Genomic DNA, 26083 nt, shown 5'->3' with positions numbered 1-26083 from the left:
ATTGATCATGTACTCTATGTCCCTGGATCTCCTTTCAATTTATTGTCCATAAGTCGTCTAACTCATTCCCTTAATTGTGTTATTTCATTTACCAAAGATTNTGTTTATTTGCAGGACCGGAGTTCGAAACACATGATTGGCACAGGATGTGAGTCTCATGACCTCTATCTTCTACGCCCTTCTCCACATGCTGGCATAATCATGGAGTCACCATCCCTTCTTCATGCTCAGTTCGGTCATCCCAGCCTTGCCAAACTACAGCAACTTGTTCCGAGTTTGTCGAAGTTATCAAGTTTGTCGTGTGAGTCTTGTCAGTTAGGAAAGCATACCCGTAGTTCCTTTCCTCGTAGTGTGTCACAAAGAGCATCGTCTCCTTTTTCATTAGTCCATTCTGATATTTGGGGTCCTAGTCGTGTTAAGTCCACTTTAGACTTTCAGTATTTTGTTACTTTTATTGATGACTATTCAAGATGTACTTGGTTGTTTTTAATGAAGAATCGTTCTGAGTTGTTTTCTATTTTCCAATCATTTTTCAATGAAATAAAAACACAGTTTGGGGTTTCTATTCGAACTTTACGCAGTGATAATGGCCGTGAATACCTTTCTTCACCATTTAAACATTTTATGGCTTCTCATGGCATTCTTCACCAGACCTCATGTGCTTATACTCCTCAACAAAATGGGGTGGCTGAGCGCAAGAATAGACACCTTATTGAAACAACTCGTACACTTCTAATCCATGGCCAAGTACCCTCGCGTTTTTGGGGTGATGCAGTTCTTACTGCATGTTATCTCATAAACCGCATGCCGTCTTCTGTCCTAGATAACAAAATCCCTCATTCCGTCTTATTCCCTCAAGACCCTTTACATCCATTACCTCTTAGAGTTTTTGGGTCTACATGTTTTGTTCATGATTTTAGTCCTGGTCTTGATAAGTTATCTCCTAGATCTCACAAATGTGTCTTCTTAGGATTTCCACGGTCACAAAAGGGCTATAAGTCTTTTTCCCCTTCCCTCAATCGTCATTTCATCTCCGCTGATGTCACCTTTGATGAATCTTCGTTTTACTTTTCTCATCTATATTATAGTTCTGTACCTCCACCTCCTACTGTTGATATTCCTATTGTCTGTGATCCTTTAGACTCTCATTCCCCACAGGATTGTCCTTCAACTCCACCCCTTCAAGTTTATAGTCGCCGCAATCGTCTCCCACATGACTCACCTCCTGTGCCGCCTCTTGTGTCTCCTCCGGCTCCAGCAAATGAGTCTGACCTGCCTATTGCCCTCCGTAAAGGTATACGCTCTACTCGTAACCCTTCCCCCAATTATACTGTTCTTAGTTACCTCTGATTATCTCCATCTTTTTACACATGTCTCTCATCCATTTCTTCTGTGTCCATTCCCAAGTCTGTGGGTGATGCCTTAACTCATCCTGGTTGGCGTCAAGCCATGCTGGATGAATTAAGTGCTTTACAGAAAAGTGGAACTTGGGAGCTTGTCCAATTACCATCTGGAAAGTCTGTTGTTGGTTGCAGGTGGGTGTATGCTATCAAGGTTGGNCCTGATGGTACAATTGATCGTTTGAAGGCTCGACTGGTTGCCAAAGGATACACACAAATTTTTGGTTTGGATTATGGTGATACTTTTTCTCCAGTGGCGAAAGTGACCTTTGTTCGCCTTTTCATTGCCATGGCCGCTCTTCGACAATGGCCTCTTTACCAACTTGATGTCAAAAATGCTTTCCTTAATGGTGATTTGCAGGAAGAAATTTACATGGAGCAACCGCCTGGCTTTGTTGCTCAGGGGGAGTCATCTGGATTGGTATGTCGTCTTCGCAAATCCCTATATGGCCTAAAACAGTCTCCTCGGGCCTAGTTTGGTAAATTCAGCAGTGTTGTTCAACAATTTGGTATGTCTCGCAGTGAAGCGGATCATTCAGTGTTCTATNGCCANTCAAGTNCTGGATGTATNTANTTAATAGTGTATGTCGATGACATTATTCTCACAGGAAGCGACTACCTTGGTATCTCTCAGATGAAACAGCACCTTTGTCACCATTTTCAAACCAAAGATCTTGGCAAACTCCGGTACTTTTTGGGTATTGAAGTAGCACAATCCAATGATGGTATTGTCATATCTCAGAGNAAGTATGCGTTAGACATCTTGGAGGAAACAGGGTTAATGAACTGTAAGTCTGTTGAGACACCTATGGATCCTAACATCAAGCTCCTACCAAATCAGGGGGAGCCTTTCTCAGATCCTGAACGTTACAGAAGATTAGTTGGTAAATTAAACTATCTTACTGTTACGCGTCCTGACATTTCCTTTGCAGTTAGTGTGGTGAGTCAATTCCTTAACTCTCCATGTGAAGACCATTGGGATGCAGTGGTTCGCATACTGAAGTATATTAAAGGATCACCTGGAAAANGTTTGCTATATGGTCCTAACAACGATACAAAAATCGTGTGCTATTCAGATGCTGATTGGGCTGGTTCCCCTTCTGATAGGAGGTCTACTTCTGGATATTGTGTNTCTATTGGTGGCAACCTGATATCTTGGAAAAGTAAGAAGCAAAGTGTTGTGGCTAGATCCAGTGCAGAAGCAGAGTATAGAGCTATGGCATCAGCTACTTGTGAGCTTGTGTGGCTTAAACAATTACTGAGTGAATTGAAATTTGGAGATATCACTCACATGACACTTATATGTGATAATCAAGCTGCTCTTCATATTAGCTCTAATCCTGTCTTCCATGAAAGAACCAAACACATTGAAGTTGATTGCCATTTTATTAGAGAAAAAATCATATCTGGAGATATCAAGACTGAGTTTGTTAACTCAAGCAACCACTTGGCAGACATATTCACTAAGTCCTTGCGAGGACCTAGAATTGACTATCTTTGTAACAAGCTTGGAACATATGATTTATATGCTCCAGCTTGAGGGGGAGTGTTAGATATTGTGTTTATTTCATTTACATGTTCATTTGTATTTGGGCTTAGCCCACACTCTTATTATTATAAACACATTACCCTATGTGTATGCAAAGACACATAAGGGAGATTTCCCCTCATCTCTTTTACTATTTCATAATATAATACCAAAACCTTGTTAGTGTTCAAGGGGCTAGCCAGAGAGTTTTCACAGCTTAAGATGGAAACTGAATTGGGAGGAAAATAACACAAAATTTGAAACCTTGTTTCAACAACAAAGCTGATGTAAAAATGAATCAGAAAACAGAAACAAAATGAAATACTAATGTCTTTGTCATATGAATATATAGTTAAAATAATTCGTCACTAGCAAGGAGCTTTATATCAAGGCACTAAAAGAAGAAATAATTTCATAAAATGAAGAAACTTAAAAAGGCTGACCTGGATAGCATTTGCTGTCTTCAAGCGGAAAAGTGGTGAAGAGTACCTTATACGAAGCAGGTTCAAGAAATTGTCTACGGTAGCAAGAATGTCAATCTTCTGAGGCTTGAAGGATGGGTTTGCTAGCCTTGGTTTGATTCTGAAAATTAACAATAGGATTACCGTACATCACAAATTCAATAACCCAAAGGTCACAATTATAACATACACTGCTAGGTAAGTTGGTGATCCAGTGTAGCATATTTTATAAATGGTAATGATAAAGTATTCAGATGCTTACAGTGGCCAGTTCTTTTCATTTTTCTCTTGAGGAGGAAGTCCAACACCCCAATTATTACTATTGTATGTGAAGTCAAGTCTGAAATCAAGAGTGCATAAAAGGAATCGTATTGTAAATTTCATTAAATAGTGGAAAATAACTAGATTGATTTAAGAATGAATGTAACTTTTAGAGCATCATAATGAAGTAGATGATATACTTATTTCACATGGCCAAGTCAAAGAGAAGCAAAGGTTATTATATGTAGAAAATACCTGTTGAACCAGTCTCCAGAATTGTATGAATCTCGGTCCAGTGATTTTGAGCGGAGTATCTCATCTCCACAATGAAAAAATGGTATACCCTAAGAACACAAATTCTTTAGCACCAGAATAGACTCACAAAAAGAAATTGTATGTTATAATCTAAGCAATCAGTTTGTCTAATAAAATATAGGAAACCGCAAGGTCCAACTTATCGAAACTCACTGGCTCAAATATCTAGTTTAACATTGAATAAAACCAAAAGTACAAACATTGCTGCATATAAGAAAGTTTGAGTTGACATTTCCAAAAAAGATTATGCATAAATACACACCCAAGGTGTTCAAGTCTTCTTCTGAGGAGATAAAATTTCAGTTTCAGTTACGGAGGGCAAAAATAATCACTAAAATATGAGGTGACGGTTTCTTGTTAAAATTGCCATGACATCACAGAGGCACTTGTTTACCGAGACATTAATTCATCAGGTGAAAATGATTTATGTAGTTAGTTTATGTGACCTCTTCTTCTCAAACAAAGTTAGCACCAATCTAAATCTTCTCCTTTAACCTTGGTGCCTTTATATATGTTCAACTCTATCCTATCCTTTTTGGTGCACGTGCACCTAATAAATACTCTAAGAATATAAATGCATCAACAAAAAATAATAGAGATAAATAAATCTCGAGTTTTTATTAGTGAATAAAACCATTTAATTTCTTTAACCTGTGATAATGCTACAATACTGGTTGCCAAATGGTTTATCCTACATCTCTCAGTTACACTGATGTCCACTGGGGTCTGAAAGTAAGGAGCAGATTTGTATCAGAGACCATGAAAAAAAATGCAAGGGTGAGAGAGAATTTTGAGAATATTTAGGATACCTTTAAGCTCACAATGTCAAATAGGGTTTCATTGTCATGAGCAGAAACATAATTGATCTGCAAAACAGATGTCAATCTCATTAAAAAAAAAAAAAAAAAGTCTATCATTCCCTTTACGTATATCAAACTCGCGAGTTAACTCATTAACTCGGACGAGTTTGCGTTTCCATAACTCGGAAGCAAACTCAATTTTCAAGTAAACTCGGTGAAATCAGTTCTAAACTCGCTGGGAACAGTTAGAATCACGATTTTGCGAGTTTGAAATAGGAAAAAACGATAAAAGAGGAAGCCGTTTTGGGTTTAGGACACCGTCACGTTTAGTTGTCGTTCATGGTTGCACCTTGTTAGCTCGCCTTCGTGTTCGTCTTTCACCTGGTTTGTGCTCGTCGTTCACTATTCACCTGGTTCGTGCTCGTCGTTTACCTGGTTCATGGTCATGCTTCGTTGGCCTGGGTCACACTCACTGTCGTCGTTTTGGGTTTAAGGCACTGTCACATTTCGCTGTCGTTCGTGGTCGCACCTCGTTAGCTCGCCTTCATTTTTGTCGTTTGCCATTCACCTAGTTCGTGGTCAAGTTCCGTTTGCCTAGCTCACACTTGCCGTCTTGATCGCGTTCCGTTCACCTCGTTCGTGCTTGCCATTGTGGTCACGCTCCGTTTGCCTGGTTCATGCTTGTCGTCGTACTCACTCCTGATCTTGTCGCTCTGCGTGTGGAATGAAACTTTTCTATTTTAACGTTACAACTCGTTAGGGTTTTAATCCCTTCTCCTGTGCGTTACACGAAATTATGATCTAAATTTACAAAACTCTCACAAGTTTTCGTAAACAACCTTGATTGATAGTGATGTTCAATACTAAATTTAATTTCACGACATTTCTCAAAAATAAAGAACATGTTTTAGATTTTAGAGGGCAGCTGACGGATATAGAGAATAATCTTACAGTCTCTGTGGGGCATGAGGCATATGCAACAGGTGTCCCATCATATGTTAATATTTCTGACCCTTTTACCTGACACCATCAAAATAAAGTTATCAGACAATATTTCTTGCGCAAAGAGTTATCTCACAACAGGTAAAATATCTTTTAATTATACTAGCATGGTCAGCATTCAGTGTAGAAACATTGAACAATCCACTCATAATAATAAAAAGAGTCTTCCAATCTGATGTCATCATACCATTTTTGTTCTAAAGACATAATTAATCACACTTTATTATAATTGTTTAAAATTCACAAATTAATTTCATTTTGTGCTATGTTTCTTTTTTTTTACATGAAATTGATTTTTTTTACCCAAAAGATTACTTAGGAATTTTTCTTTTTTCTTAAAATTTCCATTTATACTCTCAAATTAATTCTTTTACTTTTTTTAAAACACTTTGCCTTATTTTCTCACCTAAACTTGAGCTACTTATTTTTTCTTGCATTGATTTGACTAAATTATAACATTTCCCTTACAATTTACCTATTTCTCATAACCATGTTTTCTTTAAGCTTATATTTTAAAATATTACCTAAATTAAAAAAATCCTCATAAAAGTTGCCAGTTCTTGCTAGTATCAAAATAGAACCCATGAAGCAAGTGGCACTCTTCAACCCACATGCAATGCAAGGGAGGCAACAACTCCAAACACCTCAGTCTGATACTACAAGAACCATTTCAAGATTCTCTATCATCATTACCCCAGCTGGCCTCTGGTTGCTAACCTTAGTAGCAGCTGATACCTTCCCACTAACCACCAATACTTCCTTCACTACACATATCATTATTGTCACCCTCCACAATATTATCACCACCATTGTTGCTGCTCCTATTCAATATCCATCATCATTGATATTACCATTAGGGCAACCAATTACTGCCACTTTGCATTGTCTATCACTACAAATATCACCACAACCACAAATTTAACAACTATCAAGCTAATTTCAAAAAAATCACTCTTTCACCTCAGAATAAAAAATATTAAATGATTTATACATCTAATTTTCCAATCCTGACATTTTTTTCTAAAAAAGAGAACATAGATCATACATCCAAAGAACAAGGAAATAATTAAATGAGAATTTCAATATTATCTCACAATTCCTTGTGCAATACCCAATTCCAAATAAAAGAAATAGAGCCACAGTGATATTTGCACAAACAACATTCAGAAAGAACAATTTTAACTTCAGTAGACAGAAAATTGATCAATCTGAATACCTCTTCCCCTTTACAATTGGTTAGCACAAAATCCTGCAAGTTGGCAGCCATTCCAATCTGTAAAACACAAAAGAACATCAATGACTTATAAGCTATATACATGTGTGGGTGCATGTATATCAATATGAAAACAGAATATGATAGAAGCATAGAACATTGGCACTCTTTTAAACAATAATGCCTTATCTGGGTGTCTATTTTCTGTATTGCATTAACAAAGAGAAAGTGAGTAAATTATTAATTATATAAGCTCAAGAGTCTTGTTTCCATCAAGAGCACATGCAACTTGTTCATATGATAAAACCAAACCTTGTGGCTGCTATTACAAATAAACCATCTTCCAGTTGAATTTCCTGGCATGTAAAATAATAGATAAGTTCTAATTCTTTTGAAGTTACAAAAGTGAGAAAGAAACTTCACCTATCTTCGTAACATTATGTTAGAAGTTCTACATTGACTAGAGATAAAATCAATTTATAATATATAAATGAGTACAAATCTTACCTTACAAGCTTGTTTTAGTTAGATTCATCATAACGATTGTTGTTGAATCTATCATACCATTATTAGATCACCCTCAAATATTCATTCTTGCAAATTTTATGTTTAAGATGTCTAATACTCAATGTGAGGAAAAGATTGCTGGATATCTTGTTTCGATTAAGGATATGACCAAATTGTAAACAAATGCTAATTCTCACTTTATAGGTTGATTTTGTAAGGATTTTTTTATTATTTATAATAAAAATTGATCTTTTGAATTTTTTTATAGTAGGAGTGTTAGATCGTTGTCTAGCCAAGAATAGGTGTTGGCTCCATGTTGTTGACTGAGTTAGAACTGCAAGAAAAAAAAAAGTTCAGACACTACAGAAGAATGTCCAACACGTATTGAAGGCATGTAGCAGCTGTGTCAGTTTCATTTGCAGAACACCGCCTTTCAATGTAGAACATTGTGAGAAACTTTTCTATTCTTTATCACTCTCACCAAATATCTTCTCTCTTAGCACTAACCACCGCTTCAGCCCTGCACTATCTGCACAGTTCTGCCACTTTTCCTTTACTGTTCTAGCCACTACCTTCACTGAACTCTTTCACTCACAAATATTATATCTGGATCACTCACTCAAGTCGTAAGAGATTGTAGAGGATACACAAAACTCAACACTACTTATTATTTCTTCACAAAGAACAATCAACCCTATTTATAATTCTGGTTTACAACAGAATCTGTTTTTCAAAACCAGAATTACTTAACAACGCAGAAGATATATTCTGTTTACAAACTATTCATTACAACCATCAGCCTTTTATGTTCAAAACATTTCCTAAGTATCTCTCTTGTTCATAATGACAGTTATTGACTTAAAACGGCAAAACTATTCAAAAGATGAAACAAAAAAATAAATAAGGATATATGTTTACCAAAATTGAAACAAAAAAATTTACATGAAGTGCAATCATGGAAATCCCTATCAAATTTGTCAGCAGGCTCCATAATATTTACAATTCACGTAGTATGTCCCAAAATTTTTAACTTAAAAATAAGAAATCCAGAAAAAAGACAAAAGTCCATAAAGCCACTGATGCAGACCTGGATGTGATCCATTGATGCAGCAAGCATGGATTTCGCATTTTCTTCTGTTCCATGGTCATGGTCATTAGGCTGCATAAACAGGATGAATTCCAACACTCGTAGGAATATGATAAAACACCAATAGGAAGATCAGTCAAATATAATGCTAAACACAGAAATCACATGCAACACAGCAATGTGCTTCTATCCCATGAAGTCTCTCCTATAGAGAGTACCCTCTGTCCACAAACTGCAAGCACAACACCTGCCCCCTAATTACAATTACACACCCTACTGTCAAATAACCCGAAGAGATAACTGTAAGCAGTTATCTTTCCATGATTAACTGTCATCAAGGAAGTTCCTAAATTCTACCAAAAAACTATGCAAGTTATTTTCTATCCCATATTGTAATAATACATTACCACTCCTAAATTCTACCCAATGAGCCCAATCATTACCAGAAAATTTATAAAAGAAAAAACAAAGGAAGACAGATATTACCATACAAATCTAAGGGTTGAAGGTCAAAGGTATGCCTATACAGTAAGAAATAAGTGATCAAAGAAGGAATGACAATACCTGCAAGAGTAGTCCAGTCACAAAACCCTGTTGAAGAGGGTCGCCAAATGGAGATCCACCAAGTATGGCATCGCGTATTCGATCATTAAAGCTGTATATTGCATTCCAACACAACTAATAAAATAAAATGCATTATATAGACAATTCTGAATATTAAAATTTTACACTATGAGACCAATTCTTAAAATTAACATACGATAACCATATCATGTGAATTTAAATGAATAATTGCATTTTAGATTAACTTGTTTTGCACCCAAAAAAGCAATCCAATTCAGAAGTTCTATCTTGAGCATTATAAAAGAAAAATAGAAAGACTACTAAGCAACACCTACAAAAACATGGTGAAAATAGACAAGTCTTACCTCCCAATTTGTGTTCCTGGGAGATTGAACTGAGAAGCATTAATCCCACGTCCATTTTTGGCAACTTCACCAAAGTCCCATCCCTCACCATATCTTTTTTCAATTAAAATGAAGAGAATGTTAAAGAAAGGAGGCTAAAATACAACATGTGAACATGCAAATGAGTGAAAGCCGAGGAATGAACATAAACAAATTCATGAACAATAAAACCCAGCATTGGGGAACAAGTACATGTAGATACTTGAACCATCTACTCCATCCTTTTCTTTTGTTAAACAATGGAGAGCAGTTTTTGCTTGCACCTGTATTCATATCACGAAAACAATACTTCAATTGTTTATTTGTGATATGAGGATAGATTCATCTTTTATTAGCTTTTTACCCAGATACACATAATCCAAAATCATGATAGCTAGACATTATTTTATATTCTGTTTGTCATCCCTATAATATAGTATTCAACTCTTATGCAGCATATTTTCTGAAATTACATCTAAATCACAAGTTATAAATACCATGCAATTTTACGGTTTTCCATGATCAACAAAGTGAAACCACATTACAAAGAGACTGAATAGCTTATTTATTCTAAATATACCTTGCACTCATTTGATAACATGTTTTCATATTAAGTCAAATTGTAAGATGCCAAATTGTTACAATACATACCATCGTTCTCTTCATTATGTGGCCCATGAGGTCAAATCTGAACCCATCAATCTGAAAAAAGGAAAAGCAACTTAGGGTCTAATATACGTAATCTACTCATTAAACATTTTTCCTTTTGTTAGAAAACTACAATTATGGAAGAGGAGGAGGACATGAAAAATCCTTAGGTTAAGGATAGCCTTTAAAACGAACAATAAAACTACAAATGATGGCGGCTGCTCAAACTCAACAAATCATACTGGCAACTCCATCTTAAAGCAGCCATGAGAACAAATTTTCCTACTATGAAAAACTGTGTTTCTACATAAAATCAAATATTTCAGAACAGTAAAGTACTACACGGAACTCAAAGAGTACATCCAATAAACAGAAAAAGTTTCACAAGAATAAAAATGTAAGAGGTCATAAGTGAACATCAGTGAACGATATAAACAATCACCTTGTAATTGAGTGCCCAGTGTACAAGGTCGTCAAGAATCAAACGCTCAACCATAAAGTGCTCACTAGCAGTGTTATTTATACAAGTACTGTTCTCAATGAATCCATCCCTATTCCTTCTTAAATAGTAACCTGGAACAATCTATAAGATACCTTGTGTCACACCACAAAAGTAGATTGGCTTACCAAAAATAGTGAAGAAATACTAAAATGGCTATCCATATCTCAACAATTACAGGTCAACAAAAAAAACTTCTTTATCACTCATGACCTTATCAAGGACAGAATGTTGGTCAAAAGGCCCACTTCCTTGCAAATGATTGTAGACAACATCCAATACAACCCGGAGGCCAATATGGTTAAGAGCCTGCAAATCATAGAAATTCTAAGAGACAGAACAAAAAATTATTTAAATGACTATAGACAATAGTACTATAGTATTACTGATCTACATTAACAAATTAAATAGAAAATCATAACCCAAAAAAAAAAAAAACTGAATAGAAAATTGGATCTATGAATACATTCAGTGAGAAAACAATGAATTCAAACCTTAACCATCTTTCGGAACTCAATTGTTCGGTATGGACCATTCGGATTACTTGCATAACTGCCTTTAGGAACCCCCCAAAGAACAGGGTTGTACCTTTTTAAGACAAACTATAAATGAGCACATTTCCAAAAAAATGTATATTATATAAATAAGCAAACTTGACATGAAAAATGTTTGAATTGTCAATCATTGTGGCATTAGGACCCTACCCCCAGTTGTACCCATCAAAATTTTGGATAGCTGTGATGAGAGCTTGTTGCTGATCGGAATCAGGTGGGAAACTTTCCATTATTGAGGTATCTATCAGAGTGCTAGTGTTAGATAAACACATAATAATTCAAAAACAATCATATCTTAAGCTTCAAACAAAATATATAGCAAACATAGTCACTATAGGAGAATATACAAGGCAGAAGAAAGACTAGCATTTCACATAACAACAAGGATATGAGTATCATTAGCAAAGATGGACAAAAAAAATGTGACATGGCAGGGTAGTAATTTAAAGACGAAGTAGCCCTCGCAAAAGGAAACTTAGAGGGTGGAAAACAAAGCTTAATCTCTGATAGTAAATATCATGAGATTTATTTTCATATTTTTTCATTATATAACCACCAAAATTTATAAGAAAAAGAAAACTGTGTGAAGACGAACGACCAAAATTTAACCCATTAAAATTTTACCTACAAATCTCCAGTTCTCCTTTTGATCATCAACACCAGCAAATTGAAATGTTGGCAATAGATGGACGTGAGTGATACCGGCACTTGATAATCTCTTCAGATGAAGTACACCTGCAGAATCCTTCAAACGTATGTTCCCAATTACTTCAAATTCCATCACAGAAGTTACTAACGCACCGATTATTTCAGTCACAAATCAATCATGTTTTCAATATACTGTTCAGTTTCATTAATTTCTTCATGGTGTTCCTAAGTCACATAATCTATATTGAATCACCATCCTTTTGAGAATGGTATTTACATGGAGTTTAAGAAAGAGTATTGGAGAGTTGATAGAACTTGAGCAAGAGAAATAGATTAATTGAGGGCATGGAGAGGAACCTTGACAGTAACACTGTCAGCTCTTTGATTTTTATTTACTAAATGGAAAAACCAAACACATTAATTGCAGCAGTTGATATAAACTATTTAGAGCAACTTTCAACGTTTAACTACAGTGAAAAGGAAAGAAGATTAGAAATGAAACACAAGTATAACTAAAGTTATAAACATATGTCTAAAATAGAAGACGTATTCTGACAAGTTGCAAGACCCACAGGGGGTGACCCAATAACTGTAGGCTTATATGAAATATCAGCATGGAGTCATTTCATTTTTGTTATAATTAATAGGTGAGCTAACAAGGCCCAAACATTCTCTATGCCTTTTAGCAGATAATAACCAGTTCTAATATCAGTTAGAGTCATTGTTGACCCAGTATTCAAGTTACTATTTTTCAGAACCAAAGAAATAATGAAGAGAATTAAAAAGAGCAAGATCAGAGGCTGATATAGAGTATAATTGCAGACAAATAATTTAAGAGACAGAAAGAGAAAAAAAAAAATCAACAAGAGAATATAATTTTACGAGGCTAGCCTATCCCCAGCATGATCCAAATGTCCCCAAATTAAGCCAACAAATTTTGGATCTGGAAATTTTATGAATTCAATATATCATTAGGTTCTCTCTTTGCAAGCATGCTGCTAAAGTAAGTTTAAGACATCACATTTATGCTTACAATATTCTCTTTTAATGATTTCAATAAGTTTTCATTTCCCATCACAAAAACTGTTTAACCATATCAGAAGATAAAGGTTTAGAACTGCTAAATATTATAATTAGTATTCATAAAATATAGAAATTCTTATTCTAATGGAACTCCATCAATAGCAAGAGTTACCTGCAATGTAAAGGCCAGATAACCACCACGAAATGCAGGTTGCACAGAGAGGTCAGTGGCACTGCGGCAGCAAGGAAAAGGTGCTCATGACGGAAAAAAATAAATGTCACATAAAATCTCAGAGCAAACAGCCCTTCCAAGTGATACATCTAAAAACTACACACAATAATTAGCTATTTTAAAGATTGTGGGAATAGGCTAATATTTTGTGACAAATAGCAACAGACTACCTGCTAAAGCTATCTGAAAAAACCAAGAAAACTTAAAATCATTAAAAGTAGCAGACAGATAAACAAAAACAAAAAAAAAAAAGAAAAAAAAAATATAGCATAAGGGAGTTTCATGCAGAGCTTGTCTCTTTGCTCTTTATCCATCTCTCTTTCTCCTCTGATTATTTTCTATGGAACCAAACAAAAAGTTCACAAGGATCCATTTTAGTATGCTGGACTTTACTAGATTAGTTATCGTCTAAATGCTGAGGGCAGAATTATAAATTTCAAGAGATTCTCACATCACATTAGGAGAGGATATTGTGAAAAGCCTATTTTCATACACAAGAAAATATAAAACATTATTTTAATTTTAATTTGAAAGCTCAAGGTAGGCATATTTCAAAGCTTCACCTCGATCATCCAGATTCTAGAAAACACCCATTATTGTAAACTTTTAAAAATAAAAGACAACATTTAGTGATAACCTTGGAAGGTTATTGATAAGACCCAAAATATAAATCTGTCTCAGGCCAAGATAGATAGGAAATTTGGAAAATATTATATTGGAAGAAAGAAACATTCTAAAGGAAGTTGAGAAGAGAGAAAGACTGTAATCAGTTATTAAGTTAGTTATGAGAGAGAGGGATAGTGGGTAACTGAATATATAATGTGGGAAACTGCCAGAAAAGATAGGAAAAAGGTGGGAAGGATTTTCAGGAGAGAATAGGTACTCTTTAACTGTCTAGTATTATATTTTTCCTTTTGTATTTTCAACCATTTTCTTTTTATTATCTTGTATCACTTTATAACAGAGCTGAATTCAATTATAAAACATTGAATTTTCAGTATTGTTCTTGTTGTTTTTTCTAGTACCTTTCAGTTACTTCTGAGGGAAGGACCCTTCAAGCTCCAAAGGAAGAATCCATGGTTTCAGGCATGGGATTGCTTGCACATGCTTTGGTTTGGGTTCTACGAAGCTTCTTGATAAATTCTTGAATGTTTCTTGGTTGGGTTTTGGTGTAGGGGTTTGCAGAAGCTATAACGAAAAGAGGGTTCAAGATCTTGCTTGAATCTTGATAGTGTAAGTGTTCTATGTGGGGTTATGATCAGAAATTAATTGAGTAGGGCGGAGGTGTTTTTGGTGAATTTGGATGGTGTTCCAAGATGGTTTGGATGGTGTTTGGTTGGTTCACGGATGGTCAAATCTAGAATGGTTAAATGTATCCCATAGAAAGAAAGATAACTTTTGATGAGGTTATCCTTGGTTGGGAGCTGACCGAGATTATGACTTAAAAAGAAGCTAAGAATTAGAAAGAATCTTCCGCGACACAAACTGCCTAAGACAAGCAAGGCGATTCAGCCTTGAGACCCAACACTGAAGCTAAGAATTTAAAAAGAAAGAAACTCTCTGGTTTTCACAAGCACTTAAGATGTCTTTTCTTTCCAAAGTAAAACTACCTACAAAATGGCCTAAGACACTCCTTATATAGGAGGCATGTTGGAAAGGAAGGAGACTAAACACTCCCACTCTTATAGATGTAACCAAGCGATAACTCTTATCATATCATTTCTATTTAACCTTATACCCAAACAAAGGGTTTATTATATTAAAGTTATTATTTATTTTCTTTAAAAGTTTTCTAACTTTGTAGAACTTTTCCTTTGCCTCCATCTATCTACCTTGATTCATAGCTTGAAGTAATACCTCCCGATCTATTATCACATCAAAACTGATCCTCAAATAAAATTAAAGATTTGATTAAATAGTTACCTGAAATCCCTTATGTGCATTTCATATACGCTTATATCAGTGAAACAATGTATGGTAGGTTTTTCATCTGCCAGATCATCCCATCCATCAGGTTTCAACTCATCGGAGTCAAGATTAAGTAGAAAAGTCCGCCGCCCATCGGATGAAACTCTGCTTAAATACAGATTAAAGGTGTTAAAATATAAAAGTCATTTGGATAATTAAATTTATATTTAATCACTAAGAGTGGGTATTACTAACTGTTACTCATGGATACTAGAATTAGTACAGAAACAATTTGCAAAAGATAAATGATGGCAAACTGCATGAACAGAGCATACCCTCTAGCATATGGATCATTTGCATGGCATTTTTCAACCCGCAAAGTGCTATGATGGTAAACACATACTTCATAAACATAGTAACAGTGCTCCCAACTTTTTGGTCCTTTAGTTCTCCAAACACCATTTTCCTCCTCAAGGCAAACAATTTCTATGGGATCATCTCCTGATGGGTCCTTATAGATGTAAGCACGTACTGCCTGTTTTTAGCAAATATATATATGTTGTAAGCAGATATATATCTTACTATGCATATACGATTGAAGAACGCATAAAAAATCAATATCTTTTGCAATAAAAGAAAATGTACTTGAGCAGTTGGCGCCCACAGGTAAAGTGACACAGCTTCCTCTGAGAAAAGTGCACCAAGAGGACCATTATACGAGAAAAGCTCATCTAAAACACCGGGTAACTGTAAACCAGTACAATTCCTACATTTATCATCAGCTGCGCAAGATGTAGGAAGGATTACTATTAGTAGACACTAGAGTCAGAAAATACCCTTTTCCTTCTACTTTACAATCTAATGTAGGGTAGATCACAAATTGATAATAAAGAAGCAGAGCATAAGCACTTGATACTCCGTAAGTTGTATCTATACTTCTGGATCTATGTGATATTATAGAAAGAAGAGGACTCACAATCATAAATTGCAACCGCTAACTGGGATTTAAGAAGAGGTTTAACATCCAAAGTGGATGGCAGCTTGAAAGCTTTGTAACCTCGAATATGTGGAAATTTCTCCAACACCTAACAGCCCAAAATTTGCACTCATAAGTGATCCTTTCTTCCACTGTATGTGATTTTAAAAAATAATAGAACCATAAAACAATCAGCAGGACACTTCATCATTCATCATTTAGAAATATCCCAAGGATGTCAGGACAAAAGGGTAGATTACATTTGCAGAAAGGCCAGCTCTATCCTCTTGAAGCTCAACTTTCAAATCCTCACCTGTTAATTAGCATTTAACAGCCCATTGAGTCAACGGCCACTGGAATCAATTGTAAATAAGAGACAACGGCATTTTTTCCTTCCACAGGTTTGAACAACTAGAAGGAACTTCAGAAATCCAAACCTTGAATTTGGCCATTCGCAATGGTCAAAGAAGCATTTTTGCTGGCAATCAGTTGGCAAGAAAACTCATTTGCAACATCCACGTTCCAAGCAATGAGAAATTCAGTGACCCAATAAGCTCTGGAGTACAACAAGCTATTCTGCATCTGGGTCATCAAACATGTTTCAACAGCAGTTAGCAATTCCAATAAAAGGGCTGCACTAATGAACATGAAATGAGCTGTGAATGCACCAATTTAAGACTGGAGAAAAACCTGAGAAAGTGAAGAAGATTGTTCCACGGAGGAAGAAGAATTAAGGGAGCAAGAAAGGGGTGGTGGGGTATGGAGGCGAAGTGGGGTTGCTTGGGAAGGAAAACGAAGGTGGAGAGAAGGGCAAGGGAATGAAGAAGGAAGAGGATAATGAAGGTGGGAGACTGAAGGAAGAGAAAGAGAAAGAGAAAGAGAAGGGGATGATGATGCTAACAGAAGCATTCTTCTTCCTCTGATCAGAGATGAGTTGAGTGAACCTCAGTCATTCCATTTATGTTGTCTTGTTCTTCATGTCTATGATTACATTTGTCGAACAAAGAAAAAGTATACATGCACGTGTGCAGTGTAGCTTAAACATCAATCTTTTACCAAAAAGTTTAGACCTTTTTCACTTTTACTTTCTATATATCTCCCCGTCATTTGTTGATCGCCATGACAATGACAAGGGAGAACGACGAACCAGAATCAATTAAGACGGGATCGATTTTAAAAAAAATAAAATTATCTACTATTTCTATTCTAAAGCATTTTTAACTTTTAAAAATGTATAACATGACTCAGTTTTTAGGAATCATTCAACATATTTTCTTAATTTGATCCTAAATAAATTATATTAATACTGTTTTGTAAGAAATAAAAACAATCTATTCATTGAAAAAGTGAAAATGTTTTAAAAAATTGTTTTAGAAATTATATGTTTGTGTTTTTTGATTCATAAAACATGGATTAGTTTTAACTTATATTTGAAAAAATTCTTTTTAAGAGATCTCGTTAAGGAAAAAAAATTGTTAAATAGTAAACTTTTTCTGAAATGAATTATGATATGTAATAATTTTATTATATTTAAATTAATATTTTTATACCATACTTATTATTATATTATTAAATAAAATATATAATATAAAATAAATAATATATAATAAAAAAATTAAATATTATTCATAAATTCATTGTTTTAAACTTTTAATCAGATATTTAATTTTATATCAGAATTAGAGGAGTCTTTTGCACAACAAAATTAAATAACTATTTTATATGTTTTAAAAATGTGTTTAGTTTATTGATGAAAATGAAATATGTTTAATCACTCAAATATTCTAGAGTCACTGTCTTGAAGAGACTTAATATATTGTGTAAGCTTTTGGTGTATTTAGAATAATCATCTATAAAGATCATAAGATCCTAATTTAACATATATATCATACGAGTCAACAATAATATAAACATAAAAATTTATTCATTAATATTTTCATAAACATTTAGAATGAAATGGAGCTTAAAATTAACTTTTCTTTTTCCTCATAACATGAGTGGTCCTGGAATCTAAGAGGTAGACATGTTATTCTCCATGTCCTACACTAGCGTAAGAGATAAAGGCAAATCTCCTTTGGCTATATTTGTTCTAGGAGGATTATCGTTTCTTACTTTACGCTAGGTGGGTTTAGATTTATTTACCTTTTGGGAGCAACAACAACTCCATACATGTCTAGAAGGATGGACATGTCATGCCAGTACTTGTCTAGAGAAAAGATTTGACTTTTGACACGTAAAACATTGACTTTTGACATGCCCAAAAGTGATTTCGCAAATATTGTCTGAGTTTCGAAAACAAAGGTTTGGCTCTCCGAAAACATATTTTTGATGTCAACCATAATTACTTAAGATTGTTGGAAAAAGATGTCAGAATAATAATCTTGAAAAAGTATAAAAACAAATCCAAAATATTTTTAAAAGAGGAAAAGAACTAAAAAATGAAACTCATAAAAGAAAAAATAAGAAAGACTGAATTTGATAAAAGAAAAGAATAAAAAAGACAAAAGACTGAATGTCATGAAAGAAAAGATTAAAAAATAGTGAATTTGGTGTGTTTTGGAATGGTGAAAAAACTTTCTATTTATAGAGTTAAGAGAGAACAAAATCAATAAAACACATTAATTTTTTTTAAGTTAGAACATTTAAAAAATTGAACGTTATTCAATAAATTTTCCTCTTCTCTCCGTTGCCAAAACTTTCAACGTTCTAAAACAAACGTTATAATTAAATTTTAACTTTTGCAATATTATAATATTAATATAATATAACAATATGATCATAATAATAAGTGAACAACCATAAATAACAGACAAATAAAAGCAAACTTACTTCTTTTTATAAATTTTTGTCATATACTTTTATTATAAATTCTAAAACGAATCACATTTTGTGACATCCCAAGAATATATGTCATGCATATAATAATAAGACGTCATCCATTATAATAAAGAAAGCAGTTGGAGTGCAGACAGGCAGTTAAGAGTCTTGAGTATAGGGATTACAGTTATCCAAATTGAGTAGGAATTTAAAAATTGAAGCACTAAAGTATTTCAGAATAACATAAGAAGGAATTGTTTGTAGATAACATAAGGGGGGTCATGAAATCTCCTAGCAGAACTAAGCAGTTGCATCGCTGTTCTCCTCCAAGACTGTCTCCAGAGTAACATCCTCGCCATCTGCTCCCATCCAAAATGGATGATCATCGCAAGAGAAAACACGCAGACATAGCACAACACAACCAATTGCAAGGGTGAGCTAACTATATAAAGACATGCAATTATATTCACATATACATATCAAAATTAATCTCAAGTCAAAAGTATGCAAACCAGACAATACATGACATAGATCCTAACATATTATCTTCTAGACTTGACTCGTCCGAACTTTAGAATGATAGTCGAGCTATGGCGGGTCATGCACCCGTGGTGGCTTGTGATACTTAGGCTCCCCCGTCCTGGGCTTCCCCGCCCTGCCACTCACGAGGTTAGTCTGTTCCGCGCCTTGGAGCATGATGGAAGCCTCCAAGACTAAGACCTCCTGCTACTCCTCACCACATGGTTCAACCTCTCTAAGTGAGTTTGATTGACCATTGGAGCGTCAAGAAGACCCCCAAGACTGAGCTCCTACTTTCATTCTAAAACACTAANAATCTCACCAAGAGATTCTACACAGATGGAACACAGTTTGCCACTTAGATCGTACTCTCATCACTTTGTAAACATATACTTTTTGCCCNAATCAACATATACATAATCTCAACAATTAAATTTAAATTAATCAATACCAAGAATCAAACTGCTCCAATTAAACCGTAACAACTCATAAAATACATCAATTTATACATACCTTATAAATAAATAAACAAATATATATATATATATATATATATATATATTATATTAACATAATCTATATCATACGTACTTACTAATTTTATATATATAACTATATTATATTAATACCATTTAATATAATACATATTAAGTTAATATCATACTGTTACTACTATATATATAAATAACTATATTATATTAATATAAATTGTTAACATACAAAATCCCTGCACCTTTTATTTATATATATATATATATATATATATATATATATATATATATATATATATATATATATATACATATATATATCACACATTATTTTATCTTTTCTCATTCCAGCAACTTTGTTTTTCTTTTTTTTTTTTTCAATTAAATTTCTTTCTCTATCACCATGGGACCTACCAATTACACTAACTCATCCCTTCCACCTTTTCCATTCACGTAAAAATTACACACTTCACTCATCTTCACTCACTCATAATACCCCAAAACTTTTATTCCATTAATACTGCAACGTGTAACAGTGAGTTTACATCCTAATTCTCTACCCATTTCTCTTTTCTATCTTCTTTTTCTCACCTAAAACTTGACTTTCCAATTCACATTCAACCTGTCACCACATCATTCACCCTATGTCTATATTAATAACCATTCTCCAATAAAATAGAATATTAAATTACCCATTTTCCATATTATTTCTCATGTACCCATTCAAACTTGGAACAACAAAAAAATAAGAAGATGTAACCGTACACTTAATTCACGAACCCCTCTCATGGAAAAATCCACCTTCTCCTTTTTTCCTTCAACACCCACTGTAACAGAATAAACCTACCTATACCCCTTCCTACTATCTCTTTTCACGGACCCACTCATATACAACAATTAGTTCCTCTACCTCTATAACTACCCCTGTACACGCTTCCATGCTTAACACATAAACTACACTCATAAAACTTTATTGCTCTCTTTTCTTTCATTTATACATATTCCACTGCACCCATATTTTCTCTATTTAATTGCATTTATCCCTCTCAACACAATGTTCATTCACACACAATAGCGCATTACGGTAATAATGTGTATTTTGTTTTCCATGTGCAATCACACCCTTTTTCCTCTTATCTAACCTAAGCAAAAGAAAAATTTCTAATAGTGACCACCTTGAAACTCCAGGACCCCTTCTCTCTTCCCCAATATCTCATAAAACTTAACATGAAATTCCAAAACAGCACACCAAATTAAATTCACCATACATACATAACATATAAACAATTCAAAGAAATATAACTAACTCCCCTTACCTTTTGATTCTCACAGCACAGTTCCTAAAAGCGTCCTAACAATACCTCCGCACAGAGGTAATTCCGATAGTACCTACAAGCCACCAAATTGGTGTAGAGCATAGTCTTTAGGACTTGATAGGATAAGGAAAATAAAAATAACTCTACTTACAAGGTAGAACCTTTGCATGAGTAAAACCCTAGGGTGCGCAGAATGGGAAATTACCTTATCAGTGGAGAGATGCGAAACTAATCAGATGGATTGGAAGCTCTCGACTCTGGGAACGTAGGGGGACCACCTATTGAAATAACAACGGTGAAAATTTGAGAAATTGGTACAGAGAAGGTGGAGCAAGGTTAGAGAGAAGTCAGAGAAAATAAGAAATCTGAGTTCTAGAGAGAGAAGGGAAATGAGGAAATGAAAATCTGAATTGGGGAAAGGGACCCCTCTCAAGGCCATGTGACCAATTCGAGTGGGCCCGCTGCCCTTATTAGGCCCAATGGCTTATTTATTTTTCTGAGGCCCTTACACATTTTAATATACAGTAAAATAAATTTAGTTTAATTATCTTTTTAAATTTATTTCTCAGTTGTTTCTGAAAAAAAAAATCCTTACATATCTCAGCATATTTGATTATCCCTGCTAGCATAACTAGAATGGTGACATAATTAAGTTTGCTACCACTCCATGAACTGTAAACAAGAAAAGCTGCTCCTGCTATCTGGGAGATTAACCCGACCAAATGTCGAAGCCATAACTCATTATCCTCAAGGGAGTAGGCAGTGATTGTGTCAGGACAACCCAGATGCAGAAGAAGAAAGGGTGCCCCTAACCTTATTCTCTCCAATTTCAACTCAACAACAGGAGAGTGGTTGCAAGAGGTAAAGGACATTTGTGATTATGTAGTGGAATTTTATATGATTTAAATGTTAAATGATATATCTTTGCAATATTATATTTCAACAAAATATTTTATCATCGAAAGTATTCTTTTAAAAAGAATGGTCAAACATGTGCCTTACTCTAGTATAAATTTTATTAACTAATATTTCCATTAGATTATATTTTCAAAACACATAGTTGGATAGGAAATTTCTTTTACATATATCTTGTATAAGAAAAACAATAATATATAATTATCTAATACCCAACTTAAATAAATTAAAAATCAATTTAATGCTTATTTTGAAAAATCTATTACTATATATTTCATTTAATTTCTTAATTTTAACCCTTGAATTACCAAAATTTATTTTTCATATAAATATATTAAGAATGCAACATCAGTATAATGTAATCTCAAACATCATGGGGTTGCAGTTTGATGAAAATGTATTAATTATAAATATAAATGATATTGTGTCATCTTTGAAAGGGAATTGCTTTTCCATTATAAATATAAATGATATAAGGAGGCTATTTGTCAAGACTCTGCTACATATATGAAAAACAAAGTCCCTCAGTGACAACAGAAAAATAAAGAACCAAGCTCTGTATACCAAATGGAGGTAGAAGCATTATACCACTAGAACACAGTAATTTAAGAATTCGTAATGGTTAATAATTAGAAAAAATAAAAAGTTTAGGGCAATGAAATCCTGTGACACTTCGTATGGAACGAAGGCCACTAAGGAAGAAGTGAGAAACGTACATGGTCAGCGCCAACCTTTAGCGATGGTCTAAGTTAAGGCACATGGTATTTTCAATTTACACAATGACATGTGAGCAAGTTGATTATCACCAACTTGATGGACAAGAACAGATAAGAATCTAATTCAGTACTTAATCCTAAAAGCTTGGAATAAAGCACTTCCTCAACTCTCTTCATGAGGAACTAACCTTCCCAACCCTACTCTACATACCATACCTAGTTATTCCTGGAGGATTGACTTGAGCTAAATGGATTCCTTGAGTTCTGGTGTTGGCTTCACTCCAGATCAAAGGTGCTACCATTGAATCCAAGCTCAGCATCCTCTTCTTCGATCCACCGGGAGATCCTTCAAGCGTCAACCCTCCTAAACTCTCAAGTGATGTCAGGCAACTTTCAGTGGAACAGTCAGCCCCCTGAGGCTGGAGAATAGGTGGTACTTCTGAAACATGCATTCCTCCTACCTCAGAACATACTGGGGGGAAAAACCCAACGTGATCAACTAGGGAACTTCTGGGTGTTTTACTTTCCAGCCCTTGAAATTTTTGGCCATCTGTGTCCATAATTATGTCCCCAATAAATTGATCGGCTAACATCTTACATGCTCGCTCAAGCATGCCCATGTACCTCCGCTCTGCATCCTGGCGAATTTGCAAGTGCTTCTCAGCCTGCAATACCATAGTTCTTAAAAATAGTAAGTGTTAGGGTACATTTATAAGATATACCAACTATTTCTTTAATACAACACTGAATTAAACATTTTCAGTTATTATTTATTTAGTTCATATCTGTCCACATAAATAAGGGAGATGAATATAAAAAAAGCAAGCAATATCTCTCATCAGCCTGAAACCATGCACCGAGTCTAACTCCAACACCAATCAATATAATCTTCAATAATGTGCCAAAACTATAAAGCACCTTACATTGTGAGAAGGAAATTTACCTCCACTAGTAAGTGTAGTTTACTTTGCACTTCCATTTGTGCTCTTAATGCCTCCTTCACTTCATGACCCCTACACGTGACATTGCAACTCTCAATTTGTTTATCAACAACCATTCAGACATCTGGACACAAATAAATTGTTTCTCAAGATACCATGGAATTCTTACTCGTTTGCATCAGAAGTTGGTAACTTTGGAGATGAGTTGTCAGTACCAGGGCTTTCTTGAAGATACGAACCTGACATCCCTTGCATGGGTTTTTCAATAAATGAGAGCAAGTTTAGACCAATACAAAAGCTTATAATATAAACATTATTGCTGCTGTATGATTTTGACCCTGTTTTATACAAATGCAAATTCCAGAATCAACCTTTCTCAGGGCAACAAAGATAAAATGTGACCCATCCATTGAAAGAGACATCAACACATCAAATTAAAAAAAAAAAAAAAATTGTGGCATATTTTTCAAAAATAAAGATAGATTAACCTACCATCTTTGCATCCCTCATCAGAATCTTTTCCTGATTGCTTACCAAGCCTATACTTCTGCAATGCAATGAACAATTGTATAAAACAGAACATTATCATAAAGTTTCAATTTCACCAATTATTATGTAATCAACTGTAGCAAAACGAACCTGAAGATGACTTTTTAAATGATAGAGCGTCAAACCCTTGACATTCATGGTTCTCATGATCGCTTTAGGAGTGGCTTCTGTAAATAATAATTTTAATAGTATAGCAGTGAGAAGAAGACGCATGATGATATCACTCATGTATATATCAGAATTTCCTAGACTATATTCACAAGTCATAAATAACCCCACTAAAAATTGAGAAAAAAGTAAATGAATCAAGAAAAAAAAGAAGACGATTAAATCTCCATGATATTTAGAAAAAATCTAAAGTAATGTGCACTTAAATTGAAGAATATATCTTCAACATCGGAACCAAGGTTAATGTACCAATTACTGAAGGCTTTCTCCTCCCCTCATTCCTGGATAGTGGCATTGTGCTAGGTAAAAGCTAGCTAAATATTTTTGGGTCCTAGATAAAGTCCATTTTTATTGAGAATTGTATTGCATTACAAAAAACACGCAGCATGAGTTTGTGGGAAGGATGCCTACTGAAAAATATACAGAAATAGAAGGCAACAAACTACTACAGTGACGAAAATCAACAGGCAGCAATGAAATTGAAGACAACCAAAAAGAGCCTTATAATAAGCTTTGTAGTCTAGTGACTAAAACCTAGTATTCCACATTGTAATCATTTTAGGTCCTTCTATATGCCACTAGCGTGTTTGGTAACACACTACGAGGCCTATTTGATGTGGTTTGCCACATCTCAATAGATCCTACAAGTTGTTGCTTCGGCCATTTGACGTGATATCTGCTTCGGCCATTATATTGTCAACTTTATCACATTATTCACTATTCAACTTGTTAGGAAATAAGCAAAATATTAAGGTTTGCTGTGATGGTTAATGTTGGGCAGTTACATTGTTTTTGTTTATTTTTTCATTTTTTCGAGGGATAGCAATATCTAGTGCATAATTAAGCCACAGTACAAGACACACAATCACTAATTACAGCAAAGTTTTCTTTCACGCCACAACAATACGCTACACTAATAATTAGGAGAATAACCCCATGTGTAATGCAACCAAACCTGCAATTCCAACATATACCACTACAACCCAGATAAGAAAGGCCCCTCCTTTCCCTGCTACCTAACACTGGCCTCCATGAACAACAAATAAAACCTTTGCACGAATCCCAGCATCTATAAACAATTTCCTAACAGTATCAAGCCAACCGTACACAAATTGATAACAAATTTCACCACAGCACGCCAAAAAAAACACAGTAGCAGACATATTAGCATGAATGAAATATGAAAGGGAAAAAATTACTCACTACTGGCACCCCCAAGTTGAGTGACGGCGTCAACAAAGCGTTCGTGAAGGTCAGCGGTCCACCGAAGACGAGGTTTGGGATCAGAGGTGAGAACAAGACAAGGGTCTCCGAGGTGAGCATGATTGGAAGCACCCTGCATGTCTTCCTGTCCAACACCCCCTTCATGGGGATGTATCAACCTAGAAAACATCCTAATCCTGTTCTTCTTCTCCTTGTTGGTGTTGTTGTAGAGTGAAACGTTAAACCCCACGAAAGGAAGAAGAGAGAGAAAAGGAGAAAACGTGGGTTTGTTGTTATGTTATGGAAGAAGGAGATGACCCATTTGGTGAAAGGGGAAGCAGAAAGGAAGAGTGGGGCGAATGGGGAAATGGGTATGTGAAAAGCACAAGACTTTGGGTTGAGAGGCCAAATGGAGCTGGCACTGTCACGCTTTACTGGG

General features: G+C 34.8%; 2 protein-coding genes and 1 long non-coding RNA gene across 8 annotated transcripts in view; all 3 read right to left on the bottom strand.

Moving 5' to 3' along the window:
• The window catches only part of LOC106771955 (pullulanase 1, chloroplastic), a 24329-nt gene extending 7238 nt beyond the window's left edge, over positions 1 to 17091 (bottom strand). The window contains exons 1-25 of one of the 3 annotated variants that reach the window (XM_022785367.1): positions 16700 to 17091; positions 16447 to 16591; positions 16270 to 16322; positions 16010 to 16118; positions 15679 to 15815; positions 15369 to 15568; positions 15049 to 15198; positions 13066 to 13126; positions 11847 to 11967; positions 11373 to 11463; positions 11163 to 11256; positions 10882 to 10977; positions 10612 to 10752; positions 10173 to 10223; positions 9735 to 9805; positions 9504 to 9596; positions 9139 to 9229; positions 8575 to 8646; positions 6984 to 7040; positions 5717 to 5785; positions 4775 to 4831; positions 4617 to 4691; positions 3906 to 3994; positions 3652 to 3729; positions 3372 to 3510 (exon numbers count right to left, since the gene is read on the bottom strand). In XM_022785367.1, coding sequence (XP_022641088.1) covers positions 3372 to 3510; positions 3652 to 3729; positions 3906 to 3994; positions 4617 to 4691; positions 4775 to 4831; positions 5717 to 5785; positions 6984 to 7040; positions 8575 to 8646; positions 9139 to 9229; positions 9504 to 9596; positions 9735 to 9805; positions 10173 to 10223; positions 10612 to 10752; positions 10882 to 10977; positions 11163 to 11256; positions 11373 to 11463; positions 11847 to 11967; positions 13066 to 13126; positions 15049 to 15198; positions 15369 to 15568; positions 15679 to 15815; positions 16010 to 16118; positions 16270 to 16322; positions 16447 to 16591; positions 16700 to 16918 — 2559 coding nt within the window. In that variant the 5' untranslated portion in view covers positions 16919 to 17091. The remainder of the gene's footprint in view (positions 1 to 3371; positions 3511 to 3651; positions 3730 to 3905; positions 3995 to 4616; positions 4692 to 4774; positions 4832 to 5716; positions 5786 to 6983; positions 7041 to 8574; positions 8647 to 9138; positions 9230 to 9503; positions 9597 to 9734; positions 9806 to 10172; positions 10224 to 10611; positions 10753 to 10881; positions 10978 to 11162; positions 11257 to 11372; positions 11464 to 11846; positions 11968 to 13065; positions 13127 to 15048; positions 15199 to 15368; positions 15569 to 15678; positions 15816 to 16009; positions 16119 to 16269; positions 16323 to 16446; positions 16592 to 16699) is intronic. The other 2 variants (XM_014658034.2, XM_014658033.2) reach the window with 2 other exon arrangements.
• A 1831-nt stretch (positions 17092 to 18922) lies between these two features.
• Positions 18923 to 22023, bottom strand: LOC106771744. The gene is made up of 3 exons (XR_001376504.2): positions 21358 to 22023; positions 21153 to 21225; positions 18923 to 19185 (listed from the first exon to the last, which is right to left on the bottom strand). It is a non-coding gene; the product is annotated as an uncharacterized LOC106771744 (long non-coding RNA).
• Positions 22024 to 22652: 629 nt separating this feature from the next.
• Positions 22653 to 26083, bottom strand: part of LOC106769865 (protein PHR1-LIKE 2) — a 3590-nt gene continuing 159 nt past the window's right edge. The window contains exons 1-6 of one of the 4 annotated variants that reach the window (XM_022785366.1): positions 25645 to 26083; positions 24364 to 24440; positions 24217 to 24271; positions 23894 to 23963; positions 23707 to 23796; positions 22653 to 23464 (exon numbers count right to left, since the gene is read on the bottom strand). The exon at positions 25645 to 26083 is cut by the window's right edge and continues 159 nt beyond it. In XM_022785366.1, the coding sequence (XP_022641087.1) occupies positions 22987 to 23464; positions 23707 to 23796; positions 23894 to 23963; positions 24217 to 24271; positions 24364 to 24440; positions 25645 to 25834 (960 nt within the window). In that variant the 5' untranslated portion in view covers positions 25835 to 26083 and the 3' untranslated portion in view covers positions 22653 to 22986. Of the gene's footprint in view, positions 23465 to 23706; positions 23797 to 23893; positions 23973 to 24216; positions 24272 to 24363; positions 24441 to 25644 lie in introns of all 4 variants that reach the window. The other 3 variants (XM_022785365.1, XM_014655650.2, XM_014655649.2) reach the window with 3 other exon arrangements.

Source organism: Vigna radiata, chromosome 8 (genome assembly GCF_000741045.1).
Source record: "Vigna radiata var. radiata cultivar VC1973A chromosome 8, Vradiata_ver6, whole genome shotgun sequence".
Classification (NCBI taxonomy): Eukaryota; Viridiplantae; Streptophyta; class Magnoliopsida; order Fabales; family Fabaceae; genus Vigna; species Vigna radiata.
The sequence above is the reverse complement of the archived record's forward strand: the minus strand, read 5'-3'. Positions and strand labels throughout refer to the sequence as shown.